This window comes from Epargyreus clarus, unplaced genomic scaffold (genome assembly GCF_041222505.1).
Source record: "Epargyreus clarus isolate Ecla_fem2 unplaced genomic scaffold, WU_Ecla_fem_2.2 ptg000003l, whole genome shotgun sequence".
Taxonomy (NCBI): Eukaryota; Metazoa; Arthropoda; class Insecta; order Lepidoptera; family Hesperiidae; genus Epargyreus; species Epargyreus clarus.
In genome coordinates, this window is record NW_027332211.1 from 1,163,641 (window position 1) to 1,189,859 (window position 26,219).

The 26,219-nt window shown below is 34.9% G+C and overlaps 1 protein-coding gene across 1 annotated transcript in view; it reads left to right on the forward strand.

The window, feature by feature from the left end:
* The first annotated feature begins 9,977 nt into the window (after positions 1-9,977).
* Positions 9,978-26,219, forward strand: part of LOC140749514 (metabotropic glycine receptor) — a 165,957-nt gene continuing 149,715 nt past the window's right edge. The window contains exon 1 of the mRNA XM_073082594.1: positions 9,978-10,172. Within this exon, the coding sequence (XP_072938695.1) occupies positions 9,983-10,172 (190 nt within the window). The 5' untranslated portion in view covers positions 9,978-9,982. The remainder of the gene's footprint in view (positions 10,173-26,219) is intronic.

The window sequence follows — 26,219 nt, forward strand, 5'->3', positions numbered from 1 at the left end:
TAGATCTTTCAAACTGCCGATAAGGCCTCTCACAAGATATAAGGACCGGAATTTAATTATGACAAAAATGGTTAACGTGCCTTTCGAAACACGAAAGCTCGTAAAAAGCACGAAATTTAGCCACTAGTGGTTATCCATTAATCTTCTGACAGCGCCGGACCAATTACGATCAGTAACGATCTAGATAAATGGCTGGACAACATGCGCTCTAAAACTTTAAAGTATAAAATGTTCTAAGGGTACTTTTCATGCCGCGCGCAGGCAGAAATTGCTACACCAGTGTCCTACACGCATGCGTGCTTCTTACATCCCACCACTTCATATTCATGCATACGGGTCGCGAAGAGTGACTAAAAACTCGAGTCTGGTCAATACCACGGGACAAAGAACTATAGCGTGATTTTCCTGTCGCGCGTGCTTGTCCCAACCACACGCATGCCACTTGAATCTTATCGCTTCATATGAGTATGTACCCGGAAAAAAGCAGTGATAGTTTAGAAACTCGGCCTCTCGAACGAGGGTCCAAGGTTCAAATCCTAGTCACACACCTTTGATTTTTCAAAGTTATGTGCTTATTAGAAATTAATTATCACTTGCTAAAAACGGTGAAGGAAAACATCGTGAGGAAACCTGCATACCTGAGAGATTTATATAAAACAATCTCAAAGGTATGTGAAATCTACCAATGCGCACTTGGCCAGCGCAGTGGACTCTGGCCTAATTCTTCTCATTCTGAGAGGAGACTCGCATCCAGGAGTGGGACAGTAATGGGGTTGATGACGATGTATCCGAGACTAGAGCGGGATTTCATGTGATCGGTTTAGACGCGTGTGCGGGCCAAGCAGTGCGACAGAAAAACGTCCTAAGTCTGAAAGGCCGCTTAAGCTAATAACACTTTGAAATTTAAACCGTAAAAACCTTGAAAGCAAACAAGGGAAGTTATTTCGTAGTTTGATAGAGTCGTTGCAAAGCGTTGCATAAATATACCAAGTTACGGTAATTGGCTTACTTATAACTTAGTCTTAGTTAAAATAAATAAGGAAAATGAAAAGTAAATGCACATGTTTTTTTATAAGAACTTCCAAATTATTTTTTGCATTACGTTCTTAGTGTACTCTTTACACATTGAAATTATTAACTTAAATCAATGGTAGCGATGAGATGGAAAAAAGTAATTTTCATTTTTTTCATTTTATGTATCAAATATCTCGTTAATCGACTTTCGTTCTAAATCCAAAACTAGCAATAATTGACGTCCTAAAAACGAAATTAATTTTGTCGAAACGAATAAAACTAGACAAAACGTAAAAAGAATGTCGAAATAAGTTACAATTGTGGTTACACGTAGACAGTTATACAAACATATGTACATACAGACATACTCGTATGTACACACACAACACCTGAATGCACATGTGCATCCTTGCACACAAATAATAACCAACACTCACGCACATAAGCACGTTCCAATGTACAAATAGAATGAACAGTCTGTGGTTCGTTTCGGCAATACCGCCAAATCTTCGGGTTTAAAGGGTGTGTTAAGGATGACATACTTTTTAGAAGCTTTCCATCGTATTCCTCAGAGGTAGCAGCACATCTGTAGCCGACTCCAGATAGGAATCTAATATTATCTGCGGTTGTTTACAGATGAAGTAATCACTAACCATCATATTAACTGCACGCTTGTCTGATACTCCCATATAATATAAAAACATATACCAAGCACAAAGTGTTCTTCATGCATTTTTTATTTATTTCATGAAAATTGAACCTGACATAATTATCCTCATTACTATATTGGTCACGTGCAGGCGATCCGCTTTCGTGTCAAGAACTAAGCTTAAACACTAAGTAGGCTGACTCAATTATTTCTAATACAATAATGTAGCTTGCGTGCTGCCTTAGAATTTCAAGGCGGAAACATGTTCGACTAGGTTTTGTTGTGGCTACTGATTTCTTTAAAGTATTGTTTCGCGGGAGGTTTATAGGTAAAAACTTCGTAGTTTTAAGTAGTTATTTTTTTTTGTATTTGAGGCGTAACAGATAGATCAGAGATTGTGTTTGGCACTCTGAACGGGTTATTACATCCCTATTATTGTGTTAAATGTCTTATAACAAATATTTTCTACAAAATATGTTACCTGATGAATGTTTATTCTCATATATTTCTGTATATATGGAAAAAATCTTGAAAATGGGAATGATAGTTACAAAACATAATGGAGATAAGATTAGACAGATTAAGATTAGTGTCCAACTAGGCTGAAATATCTCACATAAATATACCTTCCTTATTAAACCAGAAAACAGTGCATAACACTGCTATTATTAGGCAGCAATAGGTGTGTGTAATTCATTGAAAGCCACAGCGTATACAAATACACATACTTCACAACTACATTTGCCCAAATTGCCCATTGTGATGACTTGGCGGTTCGATGCCAAATTGAAAGCACTCCACAAAATTCCTCCACTTCAAATTTTCGATGGTGGTTTCGGCTACACATGAACCTCGTTTTAGCATCGTTATTTCAATTCAGAGAATTCGGGAAATTGCTGAAATCAGATTTTAAGCACGCCAAAGGATACATATAATAATGTTAGATGCATTTATACACAAATCGTATTAAATATTTTATGAGTTAGAATACTATTTTACCTCTCTGAAATAGTTTGTAATAAATTACTAAAAGAAAATGTATTGTCATTAGATTGTTATCAATAGTCGAGTTATTTAAAGGGAAACAATATGTTGTTAACTATGATTCTATCAACAGTACCTTACCATGAGTTTTTACGTTTTGACAAATATGACTGTTTTGGTATTTGTTTACGTATTGGCCCATACAATTTCCAAGTTCTGACACAATCCGCTAGGGGCGCTGATTGGAAATTATATGGGCAAATACGTAAACAAATACCAAAACAGTCATATTTTTCAAAACGTAAAAACTCATCGTAAAACGTAAAATCGTACATATCCAACTTATTCTGCAAAAAATACTTTTGTTATAGTATGTATTTCTAAGAACGGTTTTATAAGTGCCGTGATGTTATTTCTGATATCAATACTCATTAGAATATTCCTGTTCAATCGCGTAGAATGGCGGAGAAGATCAAAATATACTCGTTAAGTTATGTTTGCTTTTTTAGATTTATTTATTAAGTAAAGAAGTAAAATAAAACATTCAGTTTATATTTACATATTACCTGAACTCCTTAATGATATTTGTCAGCATGTATATTCTTTTTGTATATTAACCTATTTCTGCCTAATAACAGCAGTTTCAAATGCTGCTGTGTTACGCTTTAGAGGACAATCAAGTAGAAATCTAAAGTCATCTGGGGTTTTTTAGCATTTCTGCTATATACGGCGTCTGTATGTATTATATTACTTGCGCTTTAATTGTACAGACGACATTCAAAATACCAAAACAGGTCATCTCATTTCTCTTTGAAAAACTCAGATAACTCTGATTCCATTTATTAGTAGGTACTTAATCTCGTAGACTATTTCTAACTCTTATTTTATTTATTAATCGTAGTATTTATTCTCGTAGACTATTTGATATAAATAACTCATGCTGGCAATAGCGAACATTTTTATTTTTACGACAGCCTACTAAAGTGTAGACTGTAACGTAGACGTGCTACGGCGTAGCGGTAATGTAGAGGTCGTTTGAATTTCATGTTATTTCCACATTAAATTGGCTTTTGACTGCAACTCAGCTAGTGGTAATAAAGTTTGAACATTATAAAACCTTTATTATTATCAAACTTTAAAATAAACGGGTTAATTTATAAGTTTGTTTTACGAATTTAAAAAGCATTTCAACTGGTAAATTGAAAATTGCATTTTAATTTATTATCTGTATAGAACATTTTCTTTTTAATATCTGAATGCTGCCCCTCCTTAAATCTTATTTTTTTTCAACACAGGGAAAGGAGTAATTTAGAACATTTTTGAAACACAGTAAAATACAGAATGAAGTGGTGATTTTATTTACTAAAACGAAGCTGAGAGAATAAAATGCGCGCAGAGAAGTGTACCGCAAAAAAGACTCCTGGCTGATGAAGTTAAAACTTGCAGTAACTGTAAATCGAGCTTTGAAACAATTGAAACCGCAACTAGGTTTATTTTTATCTCATGAAGTACTCATTGTAAATGGAATGCTGTTCATTCCACTTGATCTAAAGTAGCCACTGCTCTAACCAGCTCAAAATAAAACATTAGGCTTAGATTAAAGGTTTAAGAACGCTTTGTGTACAACACTGGTAGTACTCACGCCACACAAATTCTTGTAATAAATGCCACATTATTCATAGGATAAATAACTAAATTAGATCTTTGAATGGTGACCATAGTTGGGCAAAAAAAGTACTAGACGCTCTTAATCACTTCTTTATTTATAAAATCTTTCATCGTTATAATAATTGTGGTGTCGTAAGTTATACTTATCTGAAGCTTTCCATCTGCCTATCAGGGGTTGATTAAAGATATCTACTCGTATAGACGGCAGTAGCCACTTACATTTAGGAGGACTGCATTCTTGCTTGCTACTTTCATAGTATAATATTGAATATTGTAAAAAGATAAATTACTATATATACCTATAACGATACGTCTTATTTCGATTTCTATTAGTTTATTCTGATTATTTTTGTAATAATTTTAGTAGGTATACATGGTGATCTAAATCATATTTTTTCTATTTCCAGACCATATTGACACCCATTTTCTATTATGCTTCTGAAGCCCATTCTATTATATTTCACAGATAATGTGTTAGACATTTTCCTTTGAACCTCATTTTAACAACACGCATAAACCGACCATTGCCTGCCAAAATTTATGAGCCCTTAGGACGTTTCCGCGAAAAATATTGGAAAAATAGATTTATAAGCGCACGCATCGCACCCGTGAGCAATATACTTTGAACCCAAATTTCATAATCCAAGGTTTTATTATGATGCTGTCTTATACCGTATTTAGAAAGCCTGTTTGTCTGTCCATAGTATCATGTTAGAGTAAACGGAGGTAGGAAGCCTTTCTCCAAGTTTTTTTTTGTAATACACAAGTAGCTAACTATCAGGCGCTTGGTGGCCATTGTGCCTATGGACTTCTCTAATTAACCCAGATAAGATTAGATTCCAACGTGTGTCCCAGTCTGTAACAGTCCAGTGTATAAGTATGTCTCCCTTACCAGATTATTAAAACCAAAAGAAAACAAGCAATTAGACAAAAATAGATTTGGCAGTGATGCCGCCGGAGTCGAACCACGATATGATCTACCAACTTAATAAAAAAGATAAAAAAGGGGGAATAAGTGAAATCAATGACATAGCTGTGAATTCTGGTAGCGTAAAATTTGGACAGAAAGTAATACCTGCTTTTGCAAAAGGATTAGCTTTTGTCTTCAGTCGATTTGTATATTGTCGTAAAATTTTCGTGAAATTTGCAAATTTGGACGAGTGTTGCCGCGCGTTTTCATAGTCTTATTAATAAAAGATGATGGATGGAGGTTCAGAGGGGGTGGTCATGGATCTACGTTTGTCTATAATAAAGGTATAAGGATTTTACCATGAGTTATTATTGAACTTTTTTTTTTATTATTAATCGCTATATAAATAGATATCTTGAGGCTGCCCTCGCTAAAATAAAAGATAAATAATGAGAGAAATTGACACTGAACTCTGCACAGCATATCTGCTAATTAGAATACTTAATTATACTTCATTAGATAACTCTTAAAATAATTAATCTGGATATCAGTTGCAGATATTGGTGTTAGTGAGTTGTATATATATATATGTATGTATATACGCACATTATAGGGCACCCTATCGAAGAATTCATAAACGCCGTAATATATAAAACACTGTAATTATCGGTTAGTTGTTTTAGCTAAATTTAATTAACCTTGTCATGCTTTACACATGCTAAAGAGTCTTTGTTGTTCTCATTAAAATACAATTGTTAATTTTAATTAAGGTGTTTCAATAGCAGTGTTAGTGTAGTTTTATAAATTTTCCTCTAATTTTTCGATGTTATGTGTGTGAACGGTGAAGGAAAATATTGCATATATTATTATATAGGACACAGTTTTATATACCGTATGGAGGACTACAAGTGTCCATGGGCGGCAGTACTTACCGTTGCTAGACTGCATCTTAAATCAACTGCAAATAAATCGTATCGTTGAAATAGCCTGCGAATATTAATTAAATAAATATGGTTTAAAAAACTAAAAACACGCTTTTATGATAAAATCAACTAAAAAGTAGAAAATTATTATCTATCTTATGACACTCGGATCATTGAGACGAATATAGTGACACCTTAACTGTTGAAATTCATACAGCCGTTTGATAGATCCGACCAAAAAAAGAAAGACAAACATACAAGATACGCGCGAAAAACATAACCCTTCCTTGGCAGTCGGGTAATAAAATAGCTGCTATAAACTAGAAATATCTTAACCTGAGCTCATGAAAAGTCTAGCTGGATGCTCATTTGTGAAAAATTCTCAAGAAATTTTTCAAGAGGTTCGTACAATGGGATATTTTTCAATACTGATATCATTAGCAAATACCTGAGTTCGTTTCGTTCTGAACTATATAATACCTTTACTTTTTTATTTTTATTTAAATTTGAAGTTTTCAAGGAAATATATAGCTGCATACCTTCTTATATTTATAGTTTTACTTCATTCATGTACATTTTCATTCATTTCATTTCGTCATATGAATCTGCTTATATATTTTGTAATGTGTAATTAAGTGTTTTGTAATGTATGGACAATTTTGATATTAATTTTTAATTGTACTATGTACAAATTTAGAGTGTGAATTTGCGAGGGCGATTGGGCACGGATCTTAACCTAATTGGGGGAGCCTAGAAATCATAGCACTACGTTGTTCAAAAATTCGTTCTCAACCCATTACAGCCCACTTCTGAGCACAGGCCTCTCAAAATGATTAGGCGTCCATCGCGCAGGCCTAGTGCGAATCGGTAGACTTAACATACCTTTGAAAACTTTTTTTCTTTCTTTGGTACGCAGGTTTCCTTACAATGTTTTCCTTCACCGTTAAAGCAAGTGATAATAAATTTCTATTACACATAACTTCCTCAAAATCAGATTAATCAATTTGAAACCTGGACCCCGCAATCCAGAGGCCGAGTTGCTTAACCACTATACTATCACTGCTGTAACTCCAAAGTTGATGGACTATATATTATCAAAAAAACTGTAATTCACACAGTAAATACTTTTATACCACTTTTATCGACCAACTAGCATAGTTTCCACTAGACAACTTATCACCTCGATGGTTATCGAACGACTGAACGAGGTCCTGACTCAATAATCAAAAAAGCTGTTTCAACCCCACCACTCCTTTCACCGGAACTTGTCACAAAAGAGTGACGGGGTCGAGTAGTGTTGCCATTTAAGAAAATTAAAACCACCTATTATAAAATTATTATTGTTTATTTTTTTATCTAATAAACATGGTACAACATGAAAGGCGGACATAAAATGCAGTCTTTTATGCCTCCTGAAGAAACTAAATGCACTAAAGAGTTGCCATAAAATTGCGATGCAATAATTCACTCCGATATCTAGTAAATGGCCGACGAGATACTCCAGAGTCGTTAGAGGTTACTTTGCATTCCTAATTACTGCTACCATTTCTTTTTATGTGATAGAAGCAAACGAGCATGCAGTCCACCTGGTCTTAGTTATTGCTTACCATAAATAAATGTACCTGATTTCAGCGCAAAAGATTTTTTTTAATAGAAAAGTAGCAAATTAGCATGGAGTTCAAGTGATGGTAGGTGACTACTGACCCCATGGACATCTGGGGGCCTACCACCATCTTTTAAAAACCATCATAGTTTAGGAAAGTTTTATTTCCTCCTTAAAACAGTAAAATATTCTGTCATACACAGTTGAACAAACTTAAACCCTTATTAATTTTTCGCTTACCCATTGTATAAACCAACTGAAATTGTCATATTTTGCTTAAAAAGTGAAATTTCCTGCAAAAAAAGTAAAAGTATTATCAAAATAATATTGTTTTAAGAGATGGTAGTAACCCCCCTGTTAACTTCAAATAAGATTAGATTTCTACCTGACATCGGCCACAGATGCGCTACTTCTGATCTACCTAGTTTGATCGCCTTGAATAAGTGTGTCTTTTTACCACACCCTTTAAAGCGGAACACATCAGTGGTTAATAGTGCACTGAAAAAGGTCTAATGGTGGTTAATTTTGCGTCAAACATCAAAGGATTGTACCACCACAACAAAAATGTGAAATCGAAAAATAATGTTGCATTATGTTTCTACTCCTAGGACCTAAAAAGGTTCTTTCAAGTAGCCGGAAGAATACAGCACTTAAGAGTAATTCCCCTTGATAGTTAGATACTAGCGGTTACGCCAACTCCCGAAAGCATGTTGCTTAACTTTGTTCAATTCTGATCTACTCTAGCCACAGGGCACGCTTCGTGGCTAGTCAAGCTTCTATTTAATTAATAAACAAGTTAAGGCACGCCACTTCAAATAATATGCATATATAATGATGTTTTGTTATTATAACGTAAAATGTATACTACTGGTAACTATTTAGAGTAGATATCGTGGAATCTTGACTACGCTGATTCAATGTGTATCTTATGATATCTACGACGGCGGTTGATATGTGTCGAGAAATTACATGACCGAAGATAGAACGCATAAAGTAAGGTATAAAACCTATATATCATTAGGACTTCTAGTATGCTTGCCACGTATATACAAAAAAAGCAAGCACGACTCTGATATAAAATAGACATTTTTATTTATAATTTACATAATATTTCACTACGAACTACTAGCTATTATCTAGGTGGTAGGCCTATTTAGTGCCAGACACTGTAGTGGTAGATTTTTTGCGAAGAAGTTTTTATCTTAACTTTATAGATTTCGATAAAATAACATTTATTATAAAAGTAACACTGTTTGAAAACTATCAAAGAGAAAATCATTATTAAAATAAAAATTACGTATGAAAATTATTATGTTACGTATGAAAGTTTCTTAATTCAAAATTAGGACCATTTATTTGATTGTTATATGACGTATGTGCTCCTTAGAGCGGCGGAATAGTAGACATTTTACTATGTAATTAATGTTACACATTAGACAAGGTCTAGCAGAAACAATATACGTCACAAAAGTCATAAGTCTGCCCTTAGAGCGAAACTAAGCACCAACAACTTTTAATAAGTGTCCAAACTTGATATAATATCTCAGTGAATGCCTACGTTTTCATTATAAAAATCAAGACATTACTCATATGAGACATTCCATTTTGGTACGCGTGGATTAACTTCTGATAATATTTGTTTTATTTACTTTTAGATAGTACTTATTATTGTTTTTGGAATAAAGTTCCATTCTTCAATTTATCTTCACTAAATAATATCCTGACCTGTTTATCTGGAGGCACTGCCGTGCCTCCAGATAAACGTAATAATTTTACATTTAATAGATAAGTTAGAAAACAATCTTAATTTGAGAGCCTTAATTAAAATTTTCTAAATCCTTTTTCATGACACCAAAAATGCCACCATCGTCATCAATCACAATCACAAAAGTACTTTATAAAAACTAAGACAAAGGAAAAGTTTAAACATAAAAGCATGATTTTGTTACACTCACAACTTTTCAGAGTTACGTTATGCGGACGCAAGCGTAGGCTTGCTACGGGAAACGGACATGAAAACTCCAGTTTTAATCATCAGGGCATATTCGAGTAAAACTACGCTTCACTAAGACATCTCACTGAGCATTATTCAAAAACTTTGCGAAATTGAAGAAACTTCCAAACTTATGCGTTGCGAAATTAAAAACAAAAATCGGAGAGCACAGACAGCTGTGCGCGTCAGTATCGGTCGGGCGCTCGAGCGGTGCGCACGTAACGATGGTTTTTTGAAAATGCGGACGCTATTATTCATATATTTCGCGTCTTTAGTGCAATGTGATTTTCGTAGTGATGTGAAGCACGTGAGACATGGGAGGACGTTGATCAGACATGGCAGGTCCAGGGTCCACCTCACGCGGATGCACTCGAGGGCCAGGGACCTGGTGGCCCAGGTCATTGAGGCTGAGACCAGCAGCGAACTAGGTAAAGTACCTTAATTAAAAGTACTTTATAATTTGCATTCCGGAGAATATTTAATAAGGATATGAAAAACTTTTTTCATTGTTGTAAAAGTTTTTATAACCTAAGAAATGATACTTCCGCCAGAAATATATTTACATAATAATAGGTACTCTAAAAGTTACCCTGAAATAAAAACAATGAAAATTATTATTACCTCGCAGCCAATATTTTTATGGACTTCTTAAAAATATATTTTGATATAGTCACAATTATTAACTATAAAAAAATAACTTGAGGAACTTACGAGAAAATATTCTATTTTTTTTGCTTTACTTAAAAATGTTTTAGAAGAAATGTCGATTATTACTTACTTACTACTTATACATTTATGTTTACACAAAATATGTTCATCACAAAATTTGACATATTCACATGGACAATTATGTACAATTTCTAGAGCAGTTGATTTAGCCGCAACACAGTAACAATGCTTGAGCTGATTGCGAGCAAAGCTATTACAACATTACATCTTAGGCTTAGGAATTATGTATACAAAGCACCTGTAATCAACTTGAAGGCTATCATACAGAACAATCTCATAATTATTTCTTAAGAGAGTTCTTATTATTTTATTGTAGTTTAATAAGAGTAGCAAGACATTGTAGGTGGTAGAACACTCTGTGGTTCGACTCCGGTGGCATCACCGCCACACCTATTTCTGCCTAATAATCTGTGCTAATCGCTGATATGCTCTGGTTTGAAGGGTGTGGTGAATGAGACATATTTATCCGAGGTATTCCAACTTAGTCCTCAAGAGTAGGTGTTGTTGGCGACTTCACGTAGGAATCGAATCTCATCTGGGGTTGATTATAGATGTCCATGGGCGGCAGTAGCCACTTATCATCGGGTGCACTGCATACTCATCCGCTACTCTTATATTATAAAAAGTATGACATAAATTCTTCCAACCATTCTTTGTACATAGAAATATAAATGAATTTATGACATAATTATTTTTAAACCACGATCATATGCAAGCAGTATTTTATTTAAATTTAGGAATTGACGCCTTTGTCACCAAAGATCAAAGTGGAATGCCTCATGCGTCAGGGTATGGCAGACCAATACAGTACATATTGTGAATAGGACCATTACTGTCCGATTGGGGAGGTACCACCGCCACAGCTATCTTTAGTTATCGACCTGTTATTGAATTGTAGAACCTCTTATCTGTATGGAAATCAGGTGGAATATATGCAGGTTTGCTACTTTACCTTATGATGTATACATTGAATTACATAATTTAATTATTAATACAACTAAAAATGTGTTATTAAAAATTATCGCGACAATAACGTATGAAGTGAACCGTAACTTAGAACTATAAGATTTATAAATGTAAGATCTACATCATCGTTTACTATAAGCGCCATTTCTAAAATAACAATTAATTTTTTCTTCGATTTTAACTTCGAAACTTTGAAGTTCATGATTGACAAGAAAATGAAGCCTCGATAGCAACATGTTACAAAAACTTATTTCTAAGAAGCTTACAAATTTATAAGTCCGTGGAGACTTCGAGGGAAAGTACGGTTGTTCTTGGTTTCAAGATGACGACTTTCAAACTTATCGCTTGTTCTAGGAAGTTTCTTTTTGTAAAAGCAGACGGGCTTCAGGCAATCAGATGTTAAGTACACCGCTGCACCTACTTCTACGTATACAACAGTGTTCAGCACTACTCTGTTTGAAAGGCGTCCAAAGAGCCTGATCCATTAACAAGGTTGTTAAAATTAGTCGTCTGATATAAATTTATCATTTATCGTTATCATGATTCGTAACCGATCCTAGATGGAACTAGAGTTTTATTTAAGGTGGGCTACTGCACAACTTGTATCCTTGAGGACTCAGGTAAAACCCATGTAAGAGTGGTGGTATTGCCTCCGGTGTTGAACGACAAAGGGTTCCAACCCCTTCATATGTTATTTAATTGAGGTATTAATATTCCATCATCCAAGACTACTCCAAGTCAGCTTAGTATAATAGTATCTTTTAATTTCATGGTTAACGTTTTTAAACTGGAATTCTCCTATTATCTCAACTCTCTTGGAAGTAGTTTAGTTGAAGTAGGTATATATTTGATTGTAAGATTTGACCTATAAATGTATGTACAGATATTATAGTATATAAATGACTAGATAAAATAAAATGACTAAATAAAATCATGTTACTAGTAATTATAAGGAAAACAACCACCCGACTTCTTAATTAGTGGATAATATTCCCACAATTTAGACGAATCCAATGTTACCTCATTTGTACAAATCCTTCAAGCCGTTTGAGCTAGAGAATATGCCAAATAATTAGACATACATATGCTCGTAAAACGTTACCCTTAGTAGTCGGCTAAATATAGGCGTGAAGTATTACCTTTTTAGGGTTCCGTACCCAAAGGGTAAAAACGGAACCCTATTACTAAGACTTCGCTGTCTGACCGTCTGTCACAGGGCTATCTCTGGAACCGTAATAGATAGACGCATGAAATTTACAGAAGATGCATAACGGTGGCCGCTATAACAACAAATGTTAAAAATAAAATAAAGTTTTATATTAAAAGGGGTCTCCATACAACAAAACGATAATTTTCGGCATTTTTCGAACTAACTGTTAAACCGTACTAGGAAGACTGTTGAAATTTTTACAATCAATTTTAAATAAGAACCATAAAACATATTTTAATATAAGTAGTTATTTTATTTTTATGATACGATGTTTACGTATCATTCATCATCACCCCAACGCCATCTATTTTGTGTCATATAACTAAGTGTTGTTGAAAATAATAAAATGAATAAAAAATAATGGTACGGCCATGTACGAGTTCGACTCGTACTTGGCGAATTATTAACCTGTAATTTATTATTCACCTGTCAAGCATATCAAAATAAAAACGTAATGTAACAAGTCATATTTCAAATTGGAAATAACTAGAGCCAGCGATTTGTTTATTACACCAACACAATAATATCGTTCCCATAATAAAAATACTTAGTAGTCATTAATCTTAAATTACATGAAGGCGTTAATGTACAAGTAACTACCACGTAAGACATAGTAATTACCACGATCATACTACATACCAAAATTACTAGGCACCAGTGCCACCAGAACCTATTTCTGACTGATAACAGCAGAAGCTCTCCTGTGTTTCATTTGAAGGAGTGATGAAGAAAAAATATGTTTCCGGCACTCCAGTTTAGTCCTTAGGGGTAGCGGCGCTGTCCCTGTAGTTCCGGGACTAGAATAGGGCTGCGGTATCCCCCGCCTGTCGTAGGAGGCGACTAAAAGGGGGCTTCCGAGGTTGCGGGCGGCAAGGGTGGGAGCTCGAACCGCCCAGCAAGCGATCCCGGGAAGGACGGCGGTATGTGTGGTCACATACCGTCGTAAACACTACATGGTGTGGGAGGAGCGAAAACTGCTCCTCCATGGTAGAGCCCAATCGGGGCATCGCGCTTGGAGGGATCTGGTTCTTTTCCGTCGGAGATCCCGGAGTTCTCCAACAAGCGTTAAGGACGGCCACCGGGGGGGTTTTAGTGCGGTAAAAATTCCACATAACCCGGCGTTGCTCCCACATCGTCGGGTACCTACGTTTTGAAGGTTTCCCGCTCGAAAAAAAACCAACCACAGCTCATGTAGGAATGTAATCTTATCGTCGTTAAGCAATCGTTAAGAAGGGTTCTACAAACTTCAAAAGTTTAAGTATCTTGGTTTTTAGGCTGCGGCAACTCATCTGTTATACATTTCTGGTAGAACCACTGTTATATATGAAGTTAGTAACAAACTGAGGTCTATACCACCATTATCGTAAAATAATATGTCATAATAGTTTATACACCACTTCTAAGTACTTACTTCATAAATGTATTTATTTCTTCAAGAACATCATTGAGTTAAATATATCTATGAGGATACACATATATCTTTCATCATGCTGGTTTAAGTTTCACAGGGTTCTGTATTCGATACCCGGGGTGACAGATATCTTAATGAGAAACGTCGATGTCTGGTTTGAGTGTAAATATAAACGTGTCTGTGTGTCCCTGACACCCACATCACAGGGAATTTAAATTTAGGCCTACGAACGTAGAACGTGATTTATTTTTATTAATATGTCGAGTATAACTTGGTTAAATAAAATATTCATTTCTATGAGTTGCTAAAATTCACATTATTTAAAACAAGCGAGATGTCAATAATTACAGTCATTTTCAAGTCTTTTTTTCTTTTTCATTAGTGAAGCTAATAATTTCTTCTTAAGTATGTCAGAAATAGATAAAATTGCTCCACACAACATTAATTGGTGTTCCATAGCAGGTACGATTTCAAAGCTAGTGTCTAATGTGAGGAATACCAAAATATGGCATGCGGGCGTCATTGACTAATGAAAACGGTTACCGCATGCAGAACATATGGCATGCTTAAAAAGAAATCTCCCGTACCCCGCATGCGAGTTCCATCGACTAATGAAAACGGTTACCGCATTCGGGCCCTACGGCATGCTTAAACAGAAATCTCCCGTACTCCGAACGCGGGCTCTAACGACCAATGAAAATGAGCCAGAAGGGTTAGTACACCGGTGCCCCACCAAAGAGGGGCCCCACAATAGATATAAAAATCCAAATTTCGACGGGTCAGCAACTTTTACATTATTTTTGTTCAATAACTAGGTAATTCGGTTGTTAATCAATTTTATTTGATCAACAAATTACTACAGATTATTTGTAAAATTAGTTTTATAAGATAGCAATTTCAGTCCTGTTGGAAATACTTTTCCTTTTATTCGAAAAACATTTAGGGGCCTCCGCTCATTTTTAGCCCCAGGTTCTCTAGACCACCAAATCCGGCCCTGCATACCTAGATTTGAAATAAAACCTCACAAGAACAACTGTTATCGTTTTTATCGCTGCGATGACAAATCGCTTGTTTCCCCGCCAGCCGCAGATGATAAGGCACAATTTATTACGAAACCCCGCCTTAGCTATGCTGTCCAGTCAAAACTAAATAAACTATTGAAAGTTTTGTACCAATTTAAACTTATTGAAAGTTTTTTACCAATATGGTATATTTTTTTAGTTCGCTTTCCACTTATCTCTAGATATATAAATATGCTATGAAGTTGTTTAGTTCTGCGGCTGAGTTTCAATAAAAAATATACACGACGCAGTAATATTCCCCTTTAATATTCAACCTATTTTTATTTTTAGTATTTGTTGTTATAGCGGCCACCGTTATGTATCATCTGTAATATAAATATATATAAAAAAAACTTCAAGATTCTATCTATTACGGTTTGACAGATAGAGCCCTGTGACAAACGGACACACGGACAGACAGCGAAGTCTTATTAAAGGGTAAAAACCCTTTGGGTAAGGAACCCTAAAAACATTGTAAGCGTTTTTTTTTAACTTTTTTATCTATAGTTCGTAAAAGTCGGCATGTTTATCTTTGTTGAATTTAAATCTCTTCTTCACTATTTTCCTATTGGGATGTTAATACTATGTAGAAGATTTTGTAAGCTGGATAAACAATGCGATAAACAATGAAGCGAAGCATGCCAAGTTTTCGCGCAAGTAACGGTAACCTCTAAGTTAAACTATTCATATAATTCCAGCCAAGTTTAACTCTGTTCCGTTAAGTCGCCGCCATTTAATTAACTTTCTAACGAGATGACAAACTTCTATTTGTTTAACTAATTTCGGTGATAAATAACTGTCACGGTAGAGATTGCTAGACTGTCATTTGTTTTGGATATCGTTTCAATTGATCTATACTATTTAAGAATTAATATAACGCCTGCCTTTAAGTTCAAAAAATGTCTTTAAAGCTAAACAGTTTCAAGCTATATCTACAAAAATGGGAAAACGATTTCTGAATATTTTTCCGTCTATTTGTACAAGACAGTTTTTAGCCTCAGAGATATAGAACCTTACAAATAGGGACACTTAATCCCAAAATTTTCAAGATCTTTGCATAGAAATCGAAAAACAATTCATGAACACATTAAAAACACAGCTTTCATAAAATTTAATTCTTTGTCACAAGTTCACCTGCTTGTGACGTCAGGTATCTGAAAATTAACCCAATCCTGCCTGGGACTGCTGAATAAGGGTTCTTCTTGAAAAAAGGGGTTAGACCGTATATTATCACGTCAGCAAAAAACCTTGACAACTTCCTTGAAATTAAAACGAGTAATAAACTAATTTTGTATGTGTTGATGTCAATATAAATTACAATAAATGTCGTCGGTGTGTTAAAGGGATTATGTTACTTCATATATTTTTTATTATTAACAGTTATTTATGTAGCATCTAATATTTATACTGGAATATTCTATCTTCAAAAATATATTTAAATAGTTTATGATACTATCATTTATCTTATGCCACTTCTCTTTGAAAAACTTGAAGCGTTGACATATTAATCACTGTAAAAGTAATTCTGTAGAAAAAAAATACATAAAAAATATTTTGATGTAGTCTCCTAATGGTGAAACGGCTATTTCTCAACAGAACATTTGGAGAAAATTATGAAAACTTTGATAAACAAAAATACTTCTAATGAGAATATAAAATCTCGCTGAACCATAATGGAGTTGTGCAATGGATTATATGGAACGAACACAATATTAGTAATGTATTTCTGCATACACATGAAGTGCGCATAGCAACATGTGTAGATCTCCGGCGATCTACAAACACAATTTAGGTGGTACAACTGTTTGTGGTTCGAGTCCGGCGGCGCCACCGCCACACCTATTTCAGCCTAATAACAGCAGTGTTAAGCGCTGAAGTGTTCCGGTTTAAAGATTGTGGTAAGGACATACTTTTCAGAGGCGTTCCAGTTTAAGTCCTCAAAGGTAGCGGCGCATCTGTGGCTGACCTCAGGTAGGAATATGTAATCCTGGTTGGGGTTGATTAAAGATGTCCATGTAGGACTCTTAATCATTTTAGGATCATTAATGGATGTCAATGAGCGGCAAAAACCACTTAATATAAGGAGGAGTATGCTCTTCCTTTGCTTTCATTAAGTACGTACAAAAAATATATGAAATTCATTTTATAAAATTTGAAACACTTTCAAAGTAAATTGCTTATATTTAATGAGTCTTTCCATCATTTTAGAAATTCCGTGCTTTAAAATTTATTAAATTTGTACAATACTATATGAAAAAATGAGCTTGGTTTTATTATATAATTTAATAAAAAGTGTAAAACATAGATAAAACCTCATCTAGAAGCTAAAACAAATGTACATGTGAAGGCATATATTCTAGTGGTGGTAAAAAGATTTGTAGCAAATATTATTATTTCAATAATGTTATATACAACTTTTAATTTCATAATCCATTATTATTAAAAAAATGAGATGATGTTTAGGCTTACCTACTGATACACTGCGCCGTATCTCGCTTCGCGGTGCGGGAGTGGCTATTTTAAAATTTTTCGTACCTTAGTTTGGAAAACGCATCTCGGCGCGGAGCTTACTTCTTGTTACAAACGTAACAAGAAGTAAGCTCAGTCTACTGAAGCAAACGGGACAGAATAATGGATTGAGTAAACGTAACGTAAAGGGTACTGTATGGTAGACGACCCAAGATGGAAGAGCAATTAACTTGTATGCACTCTTATTATATGGGTATCAAATGAAAGGGTATCAAATGACGAATATGACAACCAAAATAATGTTACTAAAAAAATATTATTTAAAAACTTAAAACAGAAGAATATTTGAAATAATGCAGTGGGTCTGTAGCCGTTTAAATTTTGGGAAAGCTAATCTGATAGTCGTGTGTATTTCGCCCAAGGCTTCCAACATGGAACGATTGCTATCTAATGACATTTAGCACGATTTACATAACCTCCCGATGGACCAACACGCTACTATGATTAATGGCTATTAGAGTATAATGATTCAGAGCCATTTGTTTATATGTTTACTGTATAGATGAAACAAAGGAACATGCAACCTGTACCCTTACCATAAGTTTTCAAAACATCCCACAATTTTACGTTACGTTTACTCAATACATTATTCTGTTCCGTTTGCTTCAGTAGACTGAGTAAACGTAATAATAAGTAAGTGCTCAAGTCTTTTTGTCTGCTTACATGTTCGCAAAAAAGAGAGACAAAACATAAAGCGCCATTTTGTTAATTTAGACATTTCATGTTACGTTACTGACACTATAGTTCTGATACGATCCGCTAGGGGCGCTGATTGGAAATTGTATGGGCAATACGTAAACAAATACCAAAACAGTCATATTTATCAAAACGTAAAAACTCATGGTAAGGGTACTGATGGTACGTGGCAGTTGCCGCCCATGGACATCAACTGTCAACTCCAGATAAAATCCTACTTGAGGTTGGCCGCAGAGGCATAGCTACTGATGAAGATTAAAGTAGAATGCTTCGTATAAATATCTCTCCGTTACAACACCATTCAATCCAAAATTCAAAAGTACTTAATACAACTGTTATAAAGCAAAAATAGTGGTACTTCCGGACTGAAACAACGAAGACTTAGGTATACCACCATTAATCGTCTTGAAATGGTACCACTATCTTCCCTTGGTTATTTAAATGTTAATGAAACAAAAGATGACACATTAAATTTAGATTCAAATATTTCCGACAAATGTCATCGATCTTCTCATGATACGTTTCCGATTGATATTCAAGTCCTGAAATGAATGTGTTACATTTTATTTTTGGTTCGTTTGATTTAGGTCGGGCGGCCTGTCAAATGAAATATCAGACTCCATTCTAATTTTAAGTCTCGGATTACTGCTTGTTAAAAAATAAAATACAAGGGATTTTAGTTTTATTTTCGTGTTGAATTTGTTTATAGGCGGAAATAAAAATGTTGACAATTTGTCATACAACGGCAGTTGAAGGTAGAACGAGAGCAACGGCAGTTTCGGTACACCTGCTTCTGTCTTATGGCTGACTGCAACTATTTTTATATTCCACTTTTGGGCAAGAGTATACGTACTACCTGCTGGGGCTTCATCACGCTTCTTTAATTAATGTTGGTAGAGGGAGAATGAGATGGCGGCCAACGCGTGTCAAATGTTTGTAAACCACCGTAACGTCTCCGACAAGTTTAACGACTGTACCCTTACCATGAGTTTTTACGTTTTGACAGATATGACTGTTTTCGTATTTGTTAACGTTTACTTAGTCTACTGAAGCAAACGGAACAGAATAATTGATTGAGTAAACGTAACGTAAAATTGTGGGAATTTTAAAAACTCATGGTAAGGGTACTGATCTTTAGTTGAATACGTTGATTTAGTTGAAGAAATAGTTTACTTACTTATTTATTAGAAACTTCAAAGTAGGACTCTACACTTCATAACTCTGGTATACCTTAAGCAGGCATTTTTAATCGACTGCATATATTTAGTCATGTAAAAGTACATAAGGTCTTTTTTCACTGATCACTTTCGGATTCACTATATTTCTGATTCTACATTAAGATATCGTGTCGTACCGTTGCCGTGCCGTACCGATACCGTGCCGAACCTCTGCGTGCCCTACCGCCGACGTGCGGTACCACTGCCGTGCGTAGTGCGCCATAGAAATATGCCCATAGAAACACCACTTCTTATATACCAGTTCGATGGAATTGCTATAATAATAATATATTCTGAGATTAAAGCATTATTAAAATGTATGACCAATTTAAATACCTATATTCGGTAAAATTCTCACCGTAAATAATGTTAGTTTAGAAATGAATCTTTAATGGCCATATTTCCCTCATGATGTATATTTTTAAAGGCATATTATTTGTAATGACTCCTCCAGACGCGTATTCTTAGTTTTGACGTTTTCATTCATAACTCCAATCTTGTATAAATGTATCAATTTTATTAGGACCTACACAAATTCCCGGTATTACATCATAATAAACAAAATCTCTAGAAATCTGTATAATTTCGGTAATAAACCTTACTATGTTTATCTAAGACTAAAATTAGTTACTACCTGTATTATTATGATAACTTACCTACTTTATTTCATAAAAAGTTATTAGGTAATCAAATTAAGGAAAAAAAATCATGCTAGGCATTCGTAAATCGTAAGGAACAACTTAATATAAACTACGTAATCTCTGCATCGTGAATGTCATTGATGCTTATAAAAACATAAATATTTAGACACAGATCTAAAATCTAAATTCATCTTTTCAACCTCAGACAACTAAAATCAACCCCAGATAAGATTAGATTCGTACTCCACAGATGCGCTGCTGCCCCCGAGGACTAAGCTGGAATGCCTCGAAAAGAATATCTCCTTACCTTACCCTTCAAATCACAACACAGCAACGTTTAACACTGCTGTCGTAAGGCAGAAATAGTTGTAGGGTGGTGCTGCCGGAGTCGAACCACTACCACCTTATTTTTTATTTTTTTTTATTTATTTTACACAAACACAGCTATCATTACAGGTCCTACCCAAAGCGATAGTGTGGTTCCTTAATTTTAAAAAAAATAGCACAGTACATACAGTGTCGTATTTGTAAATTCATTCAGAGAGCAAGTGAAGTATCAATTAAATCTGCAACGAGCTTATAAAACCACCTACCACCTTTAAAACAGGTTCCCACCACTTTAGAAGGTATTTCGCTATGGAGAAGTATCATTTTATTAAAGTTTCATACGCAACGTCAACGTAGGCTAATAAAGTATTCGTATGTGTAGCTGAAGCTAATTCAGACCACACATTTATCGGTCAAATAATCACTTGCCATACGACTTTTTCATAGCGTTTTCTTAATGACCTGTTCAAAACTTTCTTTCTAGGATATTCGTGGTATGATATTTTATTGTAATAGCGAACAATTACAATACCAACACCATAGACTGTGCGATGAATTGATACGGTAGTTGTCACGCCATGCGGGTAGATAAGTATTATGTCACCATAAAGTTGATAAGGGTGCTTTCTGATGAGTTTGTTAAATCTCTTTCTGAAATTGTACCTCGTAAAAAAGGGATGAACCCAAGGGTTATTTGGATTTATCACATATCACACCACCCTGGTGGTTTTGGATTATCCTAATCCGGAAGGTAACGTGAGCGAAGTTTTAATCAGTTCCGGTAAGCCGCCCTTAATTAAGTTATGTACAAACCGAGAAACTTTGCTTAATAACGCAACGATATTTAGAAATTCAAATGGTGTAAATCTACTTCATTTACATTTGACCGTTAATCCGGTATTTCTGGCCAGCAGACGATCAGGGAATGAATAATCTGGAAGTGCTCTTATATGAAGACACAGAAAGACAATTTAGGGCATTTCTACTTTCTATAAGGAAATGTGTAGCTCAGTAGATTCCTTTCTTCCTCACGATTCTTTTAGTAAACACTAAGGCAACTTCTCGTTACTAGTCAAGAGATGCTGTCACATGTATTCTGAACCATGCTAACGAAGTTTTCTCAACATCTTGCATATATACAAGCTCGGAACTGAGCCTGTTGCAGCACGGCTGTTCCGCGGGCATGGTCACCTGGCCTGGCGGGAGGTCTCCCGTTGCCAAAATGGACACAAACCAATTATAATCACAACTTGCATAGCCAGAGTATGACTTTCAGATCGTCGAAGAGGTTTTGGATCTGTTAATGGTGCTATAGTCTCTAGGATCTCTCCTAGACTGAACTAACGAGAAATCCTATACTTGACCTAGATTAGTCAAACCGGTGTCAAATATACGCCTATAAAGCCAAATGGTCCAACAACGGATATAAAATAATAATAATATAGACAATTTATCGTTTCCTTAAAATCACAGAAAAGTCCATTAATTTTCATCCGTTACTTAACTTTGTAGATCATTTAAGAACTACACAAGCCGCAAGGTTATGCGCTTGAATAACCACTATTTCCCATAAATTCTAATACAATTCTGAGAGCAGCGAGACCAAATACATAATACATACTAACATCAGTATTCAATACATTCATGTAATAGTATTACGTAAAACAAAGAAGACAGAAAGCCTAGGCATCCGTTTGCAGGAATCAGCTGAGTGAAAACATCAGACGTACTATAATATTTGAGACGTCTGCCTGCTTTCCTTTTATGGCTCAAATCAAATCCGCCTACATTTGGAACATAACATTACGTACATATGAGTATTTTTGACTACATGTGCCCCGCGGTTTCATCTACGTTAAAATAATTATAACCTCAAATACAATCTTTGGTTCAAAGAGTTATGTATTTTAATTTAAGTATGAATTTTGCGCAATCACTACAAAAAGGGTAAAACATGTCTTCAATGAAACTAATACATTAAAATTCGAAAATGAAAAAAAAATTAAGTAAAAAATGGTATTGCAATGTACTTAGTAGGTTTGAGGAGACAACATTTGGAATCTGTGGTCGGTCTTAGTGAGAGCCCAATCTTATGTGGGATTGGTTACATAGTTACATGAGCACCAGTGGTCACTTACCATCAGGTGAACTGCTGCGTTTGCTACTTCTATATTATCAAAAATGTCCTAAAAGCTTGTCCATTTATGAGCTGTGAAAATATTACACGAGCGTATTCCACGTACCCATAATTCTTTCTTCTAATCTATATTAAATAGTAAGGTAAGAGTAGGTAAGAGTAAGGTAAGAGAGGTAGTAGTTAGGGTATACTCAAGGAGTCCCCTTATCGTGAGCAAAACCCGTTCAATAGCAGGACATAAAAAGGATTGCACGTAAAATGTACACCAAATTCCGTGAGACTCAAGACGTCAGCCCAATTACAACATCGCAACTCGTAGGCGTTGAAACATCCCCAAAGTTGGACTCACGAAAACGTAACAAAATTAATTCCCGTTCAATTCTTCAAATACGTGAAGGCATGTAAATTCGTTTGGAGCCGTTGAAGTAAAAATGTTTTCGAAAGTTCGCGAGGGTTTGTTAGTCTCAGCCTTTCTGTATTTAAGTATTAAGTGCTTTGTACTGAAAAATCTTGATAACGTTAATATTGGTACGAAAAGGAATAATATATTAGCTCCTGTATACCCGATGTAGCGGAGTTTTGTAATTTGTTCAAATATCAGATTATGCATGCTTTGGGAACCTTTTTCTTTTACGTGAAACGAGTAAAATTTAGTAAGTAGGTATAACTTTGTGTTGGCATATTATTTTTGTTCTTTTTCTTGTTTTATTTTAATAGGATTGTAAAATATAGAAACTTTGGAGTCATTAGAGTCATTCGCTGTTTTCTATGTCACTTTTGACAACATTATGCGGAATCCTGCACCATAAAAGTTAACCACATTATTTCTTTACTGTCCTATAAATATACTAACTTTTAAAATTCAATAAAACTTACAAGTGGCATACATCATGCGTAATACCAGTATTACTTTCAGTTTGAAGCCTGGACTTTCAGAGTGTTATTCTGTTAGCCACCGAAGTATCCCATTCTTATTTGATATAATATTTTATCTCTTAAAGCAGATCACACTAGTTCTTCACAATACTCTTAAAAGTCAGAAATGGCCACAAAAAGATCTAATACAATTAAAACTGCTCTCTACAAACATTATAAGTCAACCGGCGTTTGTGAAAGAAGTTAATCCCAAAAATAAATTCACAGACACAATTTCCACTGAGCAGAGTCGGTACCAAAGTATAAACTTTCATTAGGAGAATATAAATGACTGCTACTAAAAAAATAATCTGCTTCCCTAAAAATAAATAGCTTATTCGGGGCCGAAAGCGCGGACCTATTTCATTTTTTATCTGTGCCCTGTCTCTTGACTGTAATAAACTTAGAGGATTTGATACTGATGTTTATTATTTCCATTTTTGGAAATGGTGACGAAAATATTATTTGTGGTATGTTTTGAAATGATGATCTGTAATAAAATTATATACTGGGTGAAAATAATTCGTTTTTCGTTGTTACAAGTATTTATTTCATTTCACTGCTGTCTTTCTTTTGTGTTTTCGCTAGATTGATTTCATACATTTCTGCATTTTACTGTTAAGTATGGGTCTTTCCCCAAAAGAGGACAGCCTGGAGCGGTTGATGGATTTCCCCAAAATTGTTGGTGAATTCGCCGCAAGCATATTTTTTTTAAATATTGAAGTAGCAATCACCTGCATCAAATACCATACTGAAAGTAATAAGTATCCTTGTAGAACGATACAAAATAAATACGTACATTTTAATTTAAAAAAAATATAATGTTAATATTGTCAGCGCTATTCTTTATGACGAGACTTGTTACAATTATTTCCAGGCTGCTATACAAAACAAACTAGATCAAAAAAGTAGCAAAGAAGCAATCAAAAATTAAGCTAACATAAAATACAGCGCAATATACGACACCCATTAGAACCGAGGCGACAAACACGAAATGGGTCCGTTATAAAATATCGCCTTTATCAATAGCGACTGCATTTTATTCGCAATATCGCAGTTAATTGCATCTTTACTGCACTTTAGATCAATTTGGCGCTGGTTTTAGGCGTCGCGCCAGCAGCAGCTAATAACAGTAACTTGTTAGTTCTCTTTCTTTTGTAACCAATACCAGGAAATGGGAAATTTAAGTACTTGGTTGGTTCACTGATATCGATATGAGTTACGTATAAAGTTATTGGAAGTTATATATTGAGCCAAATTGAAAATTATTTTTTAGTATTTTTGGATGTACTCTTATTTTGGGGCGTTTTAGAAATATATAACAGATTTTTTATTTCTAAAACTGACAAATAAAATCGACACAATAATTAGCTAGTAAGTAACTCAGATTTTTCAACAAATAAATTTTAAACATTTTATTTTTTTAATGTGAAAATTATTAGCTGTGGTTCGATTTTCACACGAAAGTTCTGAATGGTTATAGCATGTATTCATAAACATTAACAAAACCCTTTGAGTAGGAGCTTCATTTGAAAAACTTTGAAGAAAAGCGGGGCCCACGAGAAAGACGTAATAGGAAAACTTTATACAAGCAGGAAGATATCGGCATAGAACTAAACATCTTATATTTAACAAAGTTTCGACTACCGACTCAGCAAAAATACATGTTGTAGCGGTAAATTACTAAGTTAGTAAAAGATTGCAAATTTTCGGTCATCGCCCATTACTGTCGTACTGCTGGTCAGGGATCTCCTCTCATAATGAGAAGGATTAGGCTGTAGTCCAAGTGCGTGTTGGTAGACTTCACACATCTTTGAGAATATTTAATTTTTTAAACATCTCTCAGGTGTGCAGATTCTCTCATGACATTTTATTTCATCTTTTAGACAGGTAATAATTAATCCTTACTAATATTATAAATCCGAAAGTAACTCTCTCTGTCTGTCTGTTTGTCACGCCTAAACCAGTGAGCCGATTTTAATGAAATTTTGTACAAAGATAGTCTGAGCGGGTCTCAGGACATAGGATAGTTTTTATCCCGGAAATTCCACGGGGATGGCGATCTAAGATCGATTAATCGGAGAATCGATCTTTTGGACCAAAAAAAACGATTATTTTAATCGAACTTAGTAAGGATTGAATCTTAAACTATGCATTTGATCAAGTGATGATCTTTAGCAAGATTGTTGTCCATGAGCCCACGAAGGTGTCAGAGCTGGTACAACCAATTTTTGCCAGATGGCACCACTGTAATTTCAAAGAAGGTACGAATTTTCAGGTTTATGTGTGTTAGTATATCATATTATTTTCTTTTTAACGCGGGCGAAGCCGCGGGCAAAAATTAGTATTTAATACGCACATAACTGAAAAATCAGAGGTGCCTGGGATTTGAACCTCAGATCCTCCAAAATTGAAACCGAGTTTCTTTACCACTAAGCTGTACCCCCAACTACAGATACGTTAGCACCTAATTGAGTGTCTTTAAAATAAACCAAACTAACTTATTTATCTGTTAACTCCGAAGTTTTAATATATCTGAATAAGAGCTTAGTTTCTTCGGACAAGTTAAGAACCAGCCGAGGGTAGACGTAATAGAAAAAGTTCGTGCAGGTAAATGTCGAAAAGTTCCGGACACT